This window comes from Cryptomeria japonica, chromosome 7 (assembly GCF_030272615.1).
Source record: "Cryptomeria japonica chromosome 7, Sugi_1.0, whole genome shotgun sequence".
In the NCBI taxonomy this organism is placed as follows: Eukaryota; Viridiplantae; Streptophyta; class Pinopsida; order Cupressales; family Cupressaceae; genus Cryptomeria; species Cryptomeria japonica.
The window spans coordinates 163,214,573-163,229,029 of NC_081411.1; the positions used below are offsets into that span (position 1 = coordinate 163,214,573).

At 33.3% G+C, this 14,457-nt stretch overlaps 1 protein-coding gene across 1 annotated transcript in view; it reads right to left on the minus strand.

The window, feature by feature from the left end:
• Positions 1–8,460: 8,460 nt before the first annotated feature.
• Positions 8,461–14,457, minus strand: part of LOC131857071 (putative UPF0481 protein At3g02645) — a 28,686-nt gene continuing 22,689 nt past the window's right edge. Inside the window, exon 3 of the mRNA XM_059209107.1 lies at positions 8,461–10,191. Within this exon, the coding sequence (XP_059065090.1) occupies positions 8,645–10,186 (1,542 nt within the window). The 5' untranslated portion in view covers positions 10,187–10,191 and the 3' untranslated portion in view covers positions 8,461–8,644. The remainder of the gene's footprint in view (positions 10,192–14,457) is intronic.

Consider the following 14,457-nt stretch of genomic DNA (forward strand, 5'->3'; position numbering starts at 1 on the left):
TGCTATAGAAATTGAAAGAAGGAATTAGTAACAAAGTAGCAAGATCTATATTGTAGAGCTTAAAATTATTTTACAATTTATTTGTGATACATTAGACTTTAAGTAATTAATCAAACCAAGACATATTTTATTTATATTTCTATCTTCCTTTCAATCTCTCCCCCTTATCTATATGTCCCACCCCCCCCACCTCTCTCTCTCTCTCTCTCTCTCTCTCTCTCTCTCTCTCTCTCTCTCTCTCCTCGTATGCCTCTCTTTTTGCATCTTCATCTCCATCTTCATCTTCATTTCTATCTTCTTCTCTACCTCCATCCCTTATCTCCATATTTCTATCCCTGTGTCTCACTCTACCTCTTTTATACATCTCCCTCTCTATCCCTCTCCTACTATTAGAAACATAATATGAACCTATTGGTAACTAAGCATGATTCTCTTATTGATTCAAAGTTTCATTTTAATTATATGTGGATCCTTGTAACTGAATGTATAGTTTATTTAAAGCTATCACTTCTCCATTAAGACCTTTTTTGCACATTGTTTGCTAAATGGTCTACCAATTGACCTCATGCACTATATAAAAACACAGAAGAAATAGACCATTTTTTCGTAATTCACCTTCCACACCTTTTTAGCATACACATTGCATAACAAAGTGTGATGGCTAGTTATTTTAGTATTGTGTATGTTATTAGTACTTATATTTATGTATGTGTAGTGTCATAAATCATAACCTTATACAATTCACACCTCATATTTGTGCTCATACTTTAGAGTGTCCTAACTTCATTCTCCCTTAGGCCTATTTTGGCTCCTTTTACTCCAAATCTAATATCACCTAACTGTATAGATTACTTGACCCCATCTTGGGACTATGCCATCTTGTTTTTGTGTTTTTTTTGTCATATTCTGGGAGGACAAGGGCATTGAGGTGCCCCTATTTAGACCATGGCACCCCCAACACCCTAGTCCCCCTAAGATGGACCTATATCAAATAAGAGTGGGCACTTTCCCTCCCTGATGATTTTTGGTCCTTGTGGCTCAACTTGACCATTGGAGGTTGACCTAATGAATAATTTACCTAGGGAACCCTATAGAAAGGCATCCTATCAATTCATTTTGATATTAATTGCATTCCATAGCATTCACACATCTATATCAAGCATCCATCATCAAGATTCAAGGTAGAATTTCATCCCACCATATTCTTTAAGCATTATGAAGAAAAGTCACAACAATATTTATGCAAGCATGTGTGTTTGATTAGGTCACTCATTTTCATGTGTTGGTCATGTTACTGCATGCTCAACATTAGTAATCACATCTAAAGGGAATTGTACCATCAACCTTCAATCAAGCTTCGTAGATGTGAGGCATATCCTTTAGCATTTACTTTAGTATTTCATGTTTCAATTACCATTTCAATTCAAGGGTAATTCCTAAATAGGGGTTTGATCTAAGGGAAAATCCTATCCACAACCCTCTCTTCTCTCTTTATGTGTGCTAAAAATTGATTTAGTTGCTACAATTGAAAATTCCAATATAGTAGATAATGACAAATAGGTTCAACTTTTATAACCATGAAAAGAAGGGAACTAGGTAGTTCCTACCATCATGTTCCCATAAATTTAGTCCAATCTTCTGGCAATGGATTTTGTGTGTTCTCCTAATCTAGAAAACATTCATCTTATCTACCCCAGAATTTGTAGGACCAAGTCAATTTATTACTCTCCTAGTCTTGACAATTAGACCTAGATTTTTCAGCTAAAGGTTCTACCCTATTTTTCCTTTTTAGATCTATATCTAAAGCTTTGTATGAAATATGAAATATTCTGTCATTGTTGTTCTGGTCCAATTTCTCATTGTTTTTCCTAGAAATTACACAATCTTAGTTTTAGATTCAACTCAAACAATGAGGAACACTAGTTTGAACTACCTTCAATCCCCCGAGGGTTGGATCTTAGTGGCCTTCTCAATATTTTATGTGGCTCAAAAAATGAGGAGCACAAGTTTGAACTACATTCAATCCCCTGAGGGTTGGATCTTAGTGGCCTTCTCAATAATTTATGTGGCATAGCCCTAATTTCCAACACCACACATTATGTTTATATGCTTGCATAGGTTTGTATGTATCTATATCTATATGTATGTGTATGTGTATGTGTATACACACACACACACTATGTATATATATGTATATGTATGTATATGCATATGTATATGTATATGTTTGTATATGTATATGTATCTATTTTGTATATGTATATGTGTGTGTGTGTGTATGTGCGCGCGCGTGTGTGTGTGTATGTATATGTATATGTATATATGTGTATATGTATATGTATATGTATATGTATATGTATATGTATATGTATATGTATATGTAGATGTATATATGTGTATATGTATATGTATAAGTATAGATAGATAGATAGATAGACACACACACACACATATATATAAATATACATACATACATACATACATATACATATACATATACATATACATATACATATACACATATACATACATACACAACACAAATATATACATACATGCAAACATACATACACACACATGTACATACATACATACATACATACATACATACATACATACATACAACAATGGTTACATGATTATCTAGTGCAATATTATGTTTACAGTGGTTATCATTTTTTGCATTTTTTTTTTGTTCATGCAATTTTAAGATAATCTTTTACATAATGTTATTTCTTTTATCTATATTATTTGTAGGCCTTGAGGAAATCATATGAGACGAGTAATATCATATGAATTGCACCAAAACCTTAAGGGACACTCTATATTTCATTCTTTGTAGTTCCTTTCCTTTTTTATGTTGCCATTAGTTCCTATTATGTTCTTGAAATTTCTTGGTCAAACATGATGCTATGTGAGCTCATTATTTCATTGTAGTAGATGTTTCCATGTATCCTTATATATTATTGGTTGGAGTCTATAATCCTTTTCCAACTTTGTGTACTTGATTTGTAATGTGTGTATACTTGACATGTCATGCTATAATCATATCGTACCTCATATTGTATGATGTGTGTGTCTAATTTATTGACTAAAAATCTCTTAGTTTAGAGAGATAGGTCTGAGGGTTCCAATTGTTTGGGTGGAATTATTTCTCCTTTAGGGATACCTATATTTATAGATGTCCAATGAGAGCATGTCAAGTTCATTTTTCGTTGTAGGTATGGTACATCTTTTTGTACCATTTGTTGAATAAATTTGAAATAAGGATGTTTGTGACCCATTGGATTAGTGTGTTTAAGATCCTTTATTGAGCTTCTAATATAGAGAAAATCATCTCCTTTGAATAAAAATATTATTTATATTATTTTAGTTTATCATTTTATGATATATCTATAAAATAAATGTGAAAATGGAATCACATGATTATGCTCATCTTGACATGTTATATTTATTTATTTTATATTCCTTACTTGAATAAATACCATTTTTTTTGTATTATATATTAGAAAGTTGAGTTCATATTTATCTTGTTTGTTGGGGATCATCTTCCACTTGGAGGTTCTTATTAGGCTAATATGGAAACCATGGGTTCTTGAATTTTTGGATTGTGTCATTTTTACTTAGCATGAAAATTGAGAAATTCATGACTTATTATTGGAAAAGAATTGGTTTTTAGATTTATAAATTTATGTAGGATAATAGTTAAAAATTGGACTTCGTAGACTTTCAAAAACTCATAGTCTAGGGTTTCAATAGTATTTCATACATTATAAAAAATAATTTAAATTCTTAAGTATAAGTTTAGTTATGACCATAACTTAGCTTTTGAGTGATGTTTTATGTGGTGTTAAATGTTTCTTACACTCTAAATTTGATCTATACATGTTAATTTTTTGTCTTTGAAATTTGAGGTGAGCTCATGATGAACTTAGACTTAGTTTAGAAAATTCCCGTTGTTTCAAATTGTATCAAAACTTGAAATTTGAAATGTATATACCATGCATTAGAACCTACAACTAGAATTAAAGAAGGTTTATGAGTATATTAAGCCATAAAAAACTTAATTAATATAGATATTTTAAACACCAAACATGAAAAATCTATATGGTAGTAGGTAGATAATGTGGTGAGAGAAATAATTAACCAAGGAATGGATAAAGTCGTGGGAAAATAAATTCTTCCAATTACTAGTGACACTAGATGTATTATGTGGAGGAAGAGCATACAATGGAGATCCACATTCCTAAAGAAGGATATCATAGAACTAAGTAACTTACTAAATGAATATAATCAAGTGAAAATAGATATTTAGGAGGATCTATGAAGTGTGGGTTCCACATAGAAGATGAAGCAATAGAGGTGCTAAAGAGTGAATTAAAAAATAAATATTGACGAGCTATTCAATGAAAAATATTGTTGCATAAAAATAATAAGAAAGATAGAAATGATGGATTTTACTCTAATATAATTTAAAGATCATTTAGAAACCTTATGACTATGTTGGACAATGCCAAAAAATGTCATTGTTCCCCAACATGCTAAAATACCAATGGTGAATCAAGCGCTTAAAGATTATAGAGTGAGTTGTGCATCTTAGTCAGTGTAGGGAGAATGTGGCTAAAATACCAATAGTGAATCAAGGGCTTAAAGATTATAGAATGAGTTGTGCATCTTAATCAGTGTAGGGAGAAAGTGATTATGTAGATCCATAGAATGTGGCACCTCAACAATATCTCTATGAAATATTTGAAGACTTTAATATTATACTATGTTAAGATTTTAATGTTTTAAAAGACTTATTTAAATATTCAGTTATGCTTACATTAAAATGTTTTAAATAAATATCGAAAATATGTTAAGGAGGTTTATGATTATTATTTTTGATACACAATTAAATTATTAGTAAAGTTTTTCCAATATTGAAGGAAGTTTGTCAGTCTTTGCGCTCACAGATTTTGAGATTTATTTAGAATACGACTTCGCTGAAGAAAAGTCAATAAGTCAATACCGCCGCCAGCCTGTAGTTAGGGAGACCTCGTGCTAGAAATTGGTGAGGTAGGCCCACTTGCTTTTGAAAAGTCTGGAATAGACACTCAGATCTACAGTCTATACGAGCTGAACGGATACTTTTTTATTTTCATATATTCACACCGTGAACTTTTTTTATTTTTATTTTTAAATTAATTATTATTTTTAATTTCTTTTCAATTCACATGAAATTTTTAGTTTTTTTAAAACTTCTTTTAATTCATAAACATTGTTCCTCCAAATTGATTTATTCTTTTTTCTTTAATTTTTTTCTCTTTTTATTAATAAATTAATTTAAATAATATATATCGAAAAACCTTATATATTCATTATATATTATTTTTATATTTGCAGTATATATCATATATCATCTAAATCTATCTATAGCTAAATAAAATATATATGTGTTAAAAATTTAAGACATTTAATCTAAAAATACCTTATCATTAGCTAGTGACAAGGTTTCTTATTTATGTTTAAATATATTTTTTGAAGGAGAAGGTTTGAAATAAAATAAAATTATTAACTTAAGAATTATTGTTTTATTTTTTATTTTTTCTTTATTTTTTTTTAATCTGAAGAGTTGTTTTATATATGTAATAATTATTTATTTATTTAAAAACATAAATGTTGGCTATGTTTTAGTGTTTATTTATATTTATATCATTATCATACCATACGAGACTCTATTATATTATTGTAGATTGCTAATGAATATAATTAGTTTATTATATTATTAAATAAAGATGTAAATATAAAATATATGTGATTATTTTCATTAATAACCTAATTTTATTAGAGAAATGAGAAGAAAAAATAACATATAATGGCATTTCACCCCCTTGCCCCTATTAATGGGACCGATAGAGTTAATTATGTTATATTAATGAAAGGAGCCAAAATGAACATTTCAAAACATAGATGGTTCAAGTAAATTTGATGGAGATTCAAAAGGTGATTCAATAAGATCATCTCATATAATCAAAGATGAGAAAGGTAAATTAATAGTTTCAATGTTATAGAAATTGAAAGAAGGAACCAGTAACAAAGTAGCAAGATCGATATTGTAGAGCTTAAAATTATTTTATAATTTATTTGTGATACCTTAGACTTTAATTAATTAATCAAACCAAGACAAATTCTATTTATATCTCCATCTTCTTTTCAATCTCTCCCCCTTATCTATGTGTCCCCCCCTCCCCTCCCTTCTCTCTCCCCTCGTATGCCTCTCCTTTTGCATCTCTATCTCCGTCTTCATCTCTATCTCTATCTTCTTCTCTACCTCCATCCCTTATCTCTATATTCCTATCCTTGTGTCTCACTCTACCTCTTTTATACATCTCCCTCTCTATCCCTCTCCTACTATTAGAAACATAATATGAACCTATTGGTAACCAAGCATGATTATCTTATTCATTCAAAAGTTTCATTTTAATTATATGCGGATCCTTATAACTGAATGCATAGCTTATTTCAAGCTTTCACTTCTCCATTAAGACCTTTTTTGCACATTGTTTGCTAAATGGTCTACCAATTGACCTCATGCACTATATAAAAGCATGGAAGAAATAGACCATTTTTTTCATAATTCACCTTCCATGCCTTTTCAGCATACACATTGCACAATAAAGTGTGATTTCTATCTATTTTAGTATTGTGTATGTTATTAGTTCTTATATGTATGTATGTGTAGCATCATAAATTGTAACCTTATACAATCCACACCTCATATTTGTGCTCCTACTTTAGAGTTTCCTATCTTCATTCTCCCCTAGGCTTGTTTTAGCCCCTTGTACTCCAAATCTAATACCACCTAACTGCATAGATGATTTGACCCCATCTCAATATGCAATCTTTTTTTTGTGTTTTTTTGATCCTATTCTGGGAGGACAAATGCATTGAGGTACCCCTATTTAGACCATGGCACCCCTAGCACCCTGGTCCTCCTAAAATAGGACCTATATCAAATAAGAGTGGGCACTTTCCCTCCCTAATGAATTTTGGTCCTTGTGGCTCAACTTGTCCATTGTATGTTGACCCAATCAATAATTTACCTAGGGAACCCTATAGAAAGGCATCCTATCAATTCATTTTGAGATTAATTGCATTCCATAGAATTCATGCATCCATATCAAGCATCCATCATCAAGCATTCAACGTAGCATTTCATCCCACCATATTCTTTAAGCATTATGAAGCAAAGTCACATAAATATTTATGCAAGCATGTGTGTTTGATTAGGCCACACGTGTTTATGTGTTGGTCATGTTACTACATGCTCAACATTAGTAATTACATTTAAAGGGCATTGTATCATCAACCTTCAGTCAAGCTTCGTAGATATGAGGCATATTCTTTATCATTTACTTTAGTGTTTCATGTTTCAATTACCATTTGAATACAATGTTAATTCCTAAATCGGGGTTTGATCTAAGGGAAACTCCTATCCACAACCCTCTCTTCTCTCTTTATGTGTGCTAAATTGGTTCGTTCTTTCTCTCTCTCCATGACTATGAAATTCTTGGGTCATGGTGGTCCTTTAAGGAAAAGGTTTGACTATTCTATCAGTGCAAGGGTTTTCTATCTAGTCTATGGTTAGGGGTATTGTCCTAAGCCCCTTTGTCCTGAGAATGAGACTATTGAGAGTTCAGGACCTTTGTTCACACTAGTTGGGTGCTCTGATCAAAAGCCATATTTTCAAAAGGGTGGTGTCTTACTGTTTGTGATTTCCCCTAGTTATATTAAGGGTATGGGCCCTCTCCCGCTATTAATTAGAAAAAATATATATTAGTAAATGATAATCAATTGATATTATAAAAAACTATAGCCCTAACTAGCCTACATTCATAGTCCTTTTAAAAATTAGACCAGGTTCCATGGTATGGCTTTGTCTATTGCATTCAAATTTTAAAATTACATAAAAACCTAATATTTTAAAACCTAATTGTTATCTTATTATAGCTTACACCAAATTATGTGGCTACGAACATGTACTTAATTAATTTGGATGTCACTATAGTCTATCAAACTTAATCAAATATCAATAATAGGGTAGCACGAATGATAAATTTCATTCACATATATTATTGTTGTAATACTTTGGCCCATTAATTCATCAAAACCATCAGTGTTAAATTTAAAATTACATGTCTTACATATATTTTTTTATTATTTCATCTCTAGGGGCTTCATTGCTATCAAGACAAGACAATTTCAAAGTGGGGTTGAGTTGAACAACACACATAGTCATAGTTTAGTGTGCGCTCTTTAAACCAGTATTAAAAGATATATTAAAATTTACAAATAACACAAATTCAAATTTTATGAAGTTATTATAACTTATCATATAAAAAATATTTAAAATTACAAATAATATAAATTCAAAGTTTTAATATTAAAAATTACAAATAATATAAATTCAAACTTGAAAAAGTAGCTTCATAAGAAAGCTAATATAAAAACATTATCCAAATAATTAAAAAGTAGAGATTAATGAGAACTGGAACGAAACTGTCATTTTAGTACTCATGGTAGAAGAGCTAACTAACTATTAAGTAATGATTGCAGTTATTGGACACGCTAATAACAAACAAGATAGAGGGATTAAAATATTCTAGTCTACTGAATAGACAGTTTGTATAGCCGTCATACCCAGAATAAGTATCGCCGCCACAAGCGAGAGGATATACCACGGCTTTGAAAAATGTTCTTCCTTAAACTGGCTCATCCACACTTTCCATTGGCTCTTATAATGATTTCTCGCCTTTACCATCACCTCTTCAATTTGACCAATTCCACTGAATGTGATTCCAACCCTAATTCGGTTGAACATGCGAGCTATGTTTTCATCACAGCCAACCATCCTCCGAATGACCCGAGATTTTCGAAGTAAAGCAACATCTTTCTCCGAATCGACTAAATAATCAAACAATATTACAAAATGTGAAACTACGGTGGGCTCTGGATACCAGGAGCATCTTTGACACTCTTCATAAGCCATCAAGTTTCGCAACCTTGATTCTGTGTTGTCCGTGATTGTGACTGAAGGGAGATCAAGCGTTCTGCTTCCGAACCTTCTTTTTTCAAATTTAATTTTGCCTGGTTGAAATCTAATACCAGCGCCGTATAACAATTCGGCACTAGGGGTTGCCCGCCTATCATCAGGAGAAAGTAGTGGGGAAACTCGAGGAAGTATATCGATGCAACTGACTCGTTGCACCCAACCAGGTAGTACCGCATTCATTGACCACCCATTATCATTGCTGATATTATTAGCGCCACGATAGCCATCATTTTCCACGCAAGTAGCCGGTTTCCCAGTAGAATTCGTTAATGTATCTTTGACCATCTTTCTGCACAAATCCAACAAATGGTATGCAGGCCGTTCACCCATCATATGCTCCTTCAGTTTTGGTAAAGCATGCTGGTGTGAAAATTTGAAAAAGGGGTTTCCGCGAAACAAGCTACGTTTACTCAGCATTGTAGCTAATTCTGTTGCTGCATATTCGCGCGTTCCACCTTCTTCTAACTCCAATAATTTTAAGATAACAAATAGAGGAATTTGATTTTCCAGCTTTATAAGGTCATCTAGTATAGCATAAAACATGGAGTTCTTTAAATCATCTCTTTGAAAGATAAGGCTAAAGAAATCTGAATTACTCTCTGATCTTGATACTGCAGAATTTCTACAGAATTCAAGTATAAAACAAGCATCCATTGCTAACATCCGTGATAATGATTTTCCATTCAATTCTATTGGCTCTTCATAGCATTCTCTGATTTCCAATTCTAACTTCTCAAACTCTGCAATCAATGTGGGCACATCTATTTTAAGCCTAGTTGACACTCTATGGACCGCTTGTAATTTATGTTGGTCCATCTTAGAGAACTGAGGATTAATATTGTGATGATAAGGCCCCAGAGATACGACAGAAGGCTTATAATCTTCTGGTTTAGAAAATATTATAGCTTGAGGCACCCTATAAATGCACACGTTTTTTGACACCCTCCACATTTTTTCTGGAACCTTGAGCGTACTATCTACTTTTATAAGCCATGCTTCATTGTATTGTGTTCGGTCTCCACCATTTGCTTGACCAATAAGAACTCCTTTGTCTTCGTGGCTGCCACAAGTAGGATTGTCTTGTTGAGCCATCTCCTCTGTACATCGAACATAATATGCATATGTTAGAGAAAGAAATAAAAGTCTTAGGCTTTCAATTTTGAAATCATTTGTATACTGGTACAACAAGAATACAATAGCCATAACGAACGATTAAATATTTGAAAGTGTTATTTTGAAAACAATATTAAACACAGATCCTTTCTATAATTAAAATGTAACGGAATAAAATAAAATCTAATATTATGGTTTAAGATTTAATCTGCAATGACACAAAATTATAAGTTGTTTTATATAAATAAATAAATTATCAGAAATAATAATTTTAATATTTTAAATGTTCTCAAAAATAAAAACAGGATAAATCCATACCATAACAAAAAAGAAATGGAGAAGTTGAGACTACCCAAACAACACCAAAAAAAAAGGGAAACCTTTTGTTGAAAAGAGGGGAACCAAAACCCAACACACAAACCTACCTAATCAAAATAGAAGAGCTACCTAATCAAAACAGAAGGGTTTAGGAGTGCACACCGCCCCATCATATTAACAACCTCCCTTAGACTAGGAACAAATCAAGGAGACAAACAACGACTCCTGCAACCTTTTGCCTATAACACAATCAAATAAACCAGCAAGGGCCACCTCAATAGACCAACTGTTAACATAAACATTGGCGACAGAATCCTAGAAAACACAAGGGAAAAGACTCCAAACAATAAACAATAGATAAACTGAACCCAACACCTACACAGCACCACACTAGTGGTAGAGGCCCAACAGTTAGTAGGCAACCACACCTAAATGATCTAGGCTCGAACAGAACCCAAAGCAATGGAAAATTGCAGCATGACCACCGAATAGCAACAAGCAAAACATGAGCACAAGGGAACAATACCCAAATGCAAACCCCAGCAGCGGCCATCAAAACCAGTAGTTGATGCCAAAGGGCCACCCAAAACACAACCACCCATTGGAGTTATAAACAGGGGCAAAATCAGCATCCCCCGTCGTAAGAAGAGCTTGCCCAGTCCACTCAGCAAACACACCACATCCACCTGCCCGCCCAGAAGACAAGCGCCAAAGAGGCACACACTAAAAACATCGAAGTGCTAAGAACTCAACCAAGGAGCACTAGAGGCCCCGCAGACGCAACCAAGAAGAGGGCAAAAAATTTAGGAAGGAGATCTCCACTGCAAGCCACGCAAGGATCAAAGGCAAGAGGAAGACATCAGAAAAGGAGAGCAACCCACCAGATTATCATGACCCAGAAGGGATCGAATAGCCCTAGACTAAAAGAGAAGGCGCAGAGTAGAGTAAGACCCCCACGGGACGCCTCACAGGCTCCACTAAGCACGAAACCCTCCAACCAAACCCCCCAAATAGAAAGCACTGGAACGAGCAGCTTACGGCAGGCATCTTTTCTCCCTACATCCCCATTGTCGTCCTGCTCATCTGCCTCCTCTTGAACATTCCCTCCATCTCCATCTACTGAAACCCTAGCAGCGCTCCCGCCCGAAGCCAAATTAAATATTTTACAACTAAAATAATTCTAATATTAAGTTACAAGTAATATGATTTCATAAAATTAGATTAAAAGTAAGTTAAACAATATCACATAGATTAGTTTATCATAAACATAAATATGACTTAAAACTTATAATATAAAACAATATTTGAATATTTTAAATACGACTATAAAAAATCTTAAAACATCAATCTTAAATTATTTTATTTATTTAAATTATTTTTATAGATTTAAAAGTACTTTATTTATTTTATATTATTTACTTAAAAAAAATATAATAAATATTTTTTTATTGACATGAATTATTTTATAATTTTTTATGTACTTATAATTTATTTTTCATTTTTATTAACACGAGAATTATTACTCTAAGTTTACGTGCATTATATTTTATTTTTATATAATAATTAAAATTTAATTTTTAAATTATATTTATTTATAATATATATTTGTAACTAAATATAAATTTATGCATTCAATAGATCTCTCAAGAATCGAAGCAGGAGCCACAAAAGTTTTGCTAGTCATCTAAAAGGTTACACCTATGACCATCCAACAATCTTTTATATGTCTTTTTTTATTGGAATAAAATGCAAAAAGATTAAAAAATAATATAGTCAATAGACTATTTGAAGAGAAAAACTCTACGCTTAAGCTAAACTTAAGAATCTTATAATTCTTTAGGGTTTTCACCTTTAGGGTTTCGATTATCCTTTTATAAGGATTCTCTATTTGTAATTTTACAACAATTGTAATTATTGAATTGCATTCTTGTTGCACAATCAATATGACTCGTCTTTTTTGGATCTCTGAATTCTGGCCTCCATAGTTTTTTTGTTTATCTCCTTCTGTGATAGGTTTGCATACAAGTGATCCTTGGGAGTTGTAGAGTTGAATTTTTTTCAACTCCAATATGGTATCAGAGCTCCAAATTTGCATGCCCCTGTTCTCTTCATGAGAGATTTTGGGCCTTATTCTTCAGATCTGTGTATTTGGGGGGTTTGTGCAGTTGTTTTTTTTCATTTTTGGGGGTAGCTGATTTTTTGGTATATTTCAGTGCCAATAGGACCTCGCGGTTGGATTTAGGAGGCCGATTCCACCAATTTTGATATAAAAATCAATGTATTTTGGTGTCAGGTGTTTCAGAGGCTAAAAATATTTAGGCCCCAAGCCATACGGCCTCGGGGCACGCAAATTGAAAAAAAAAATTGAGCAGTTTAATGGCTTGCCTAGGCCGATGGGGTTAACGTGGTCTATCGATAGTCAGTTAACCGTCGCGGCTGCGTTGACTGTTATTGCTGGTCTCCCAGGTGGTCACCGTCGACTCCCACCACAAGTGGTCAACACACCACCTGCTAAGTCACCACCTAGAACCCCACTTCATGATTACTGTGGCGGTCACAATCACCGCCACTCCTGTGAGCCGCCTTCCACAAATGGCTTTCGTCCAAGGCCAGCCAGCCGCTGCTCTGTTGCCCGACCACCACCCAGACACCACCTCCCTTCCACCAATAGGGGGGCCTTTTTTACTTGAAGAGTTTTTTGACAGGCTATTGGTTTTTTTGCCATAACTTGGGCAAATGGAGTCATTTTTTGAAAAACCTTATATCGTTAGAAAGCTCTTTCCGAGCTCTATCCAGATCTAGAAGTTTAAATTTTTTATTTTTCTTTTTTGATGGTGGCTTTTTCTTTCAAAGCCAGAAGTTTATTTTTGTACTCTAAGAGACATAACTTGAGCATCTGAACTCCGTTTTTCAAAAACTTTATATCGTTGAAAATTTTGTTTTGTGCACTTTCCATTCATATGAGTTTTATTTCTAGATTCTGCTCCAAGTATATTTTATTCATTTTTTTTCTTTTAAGCACTCTGGTGAATATCTTGGATGTTTCAGGTCCTCGGATCTCTTTCTTTGAGTAGGATGTCTCATCTTTGGTTGTTTTTTTTTCTATATTTCCATCTTTATGTCTCTTCTGATCTTTGTAGACATTTTTGTAAGCATTTTATTTAAGAAAACGCACTGAGATAAAGTGCCACTATGTATTATAGTTGGGATCTTGCACATCTTGTGTCTTAGTGTACATGCACTCCATTATAAAGTGCCATGGGGGGTTGATGTTTGCCTTTGTTTGCCATCTACCTTTGTCATGTATGTGCTCCTTCCACGATATTAGCCTCATGATGTGTGTCAAGTGAGTGTTCCTTCCATGACACTATGTACTTTCTCTGCACCTACGATGTTCCTAGTTCTTCGTCATGCAGTTCTTGTTGGTCATCCTTTTTAGTGTACCTGTCCCTCACCCTTGTCTGCATTATGGTGGATTTTATCCTATTGGTTCTAATATTTCCTTGGTTTGATTGGCCATTTTTTTAGGCTTTGGTGTTTTATGCCATCTGTATCTTCGAGTTTAGTTGTTTGCCTTTGTTTGCCATCTGATTCGGGTAGTGTCATTTGAGGGCACTTATGCAGATTATAGTCTTCTCTACTTGGTCATGTTCTATTTTAGTGGAGGTTCTTTAGATCAGTAGTTACTCTTCAACAATGTTTGCAGATTCTTCATGATCTTTCTTTGTTCATGTTTTATGGGATATTCTCTTGTTTGGAGGCTTCTTTAGACCTTCACTAGTCTTCATCTCTTTTTGGAGTAGAGTAAATACAAATTACAGTCATAGTCCGCAAATTGAGACAATAAGAACATAAGAAGTTGTAGCAGTTGAAATAGTCATCTTATTTATTTTTTTTGTTCCCAATTGCAAGGACGGTCCAAAGAGGAAAGT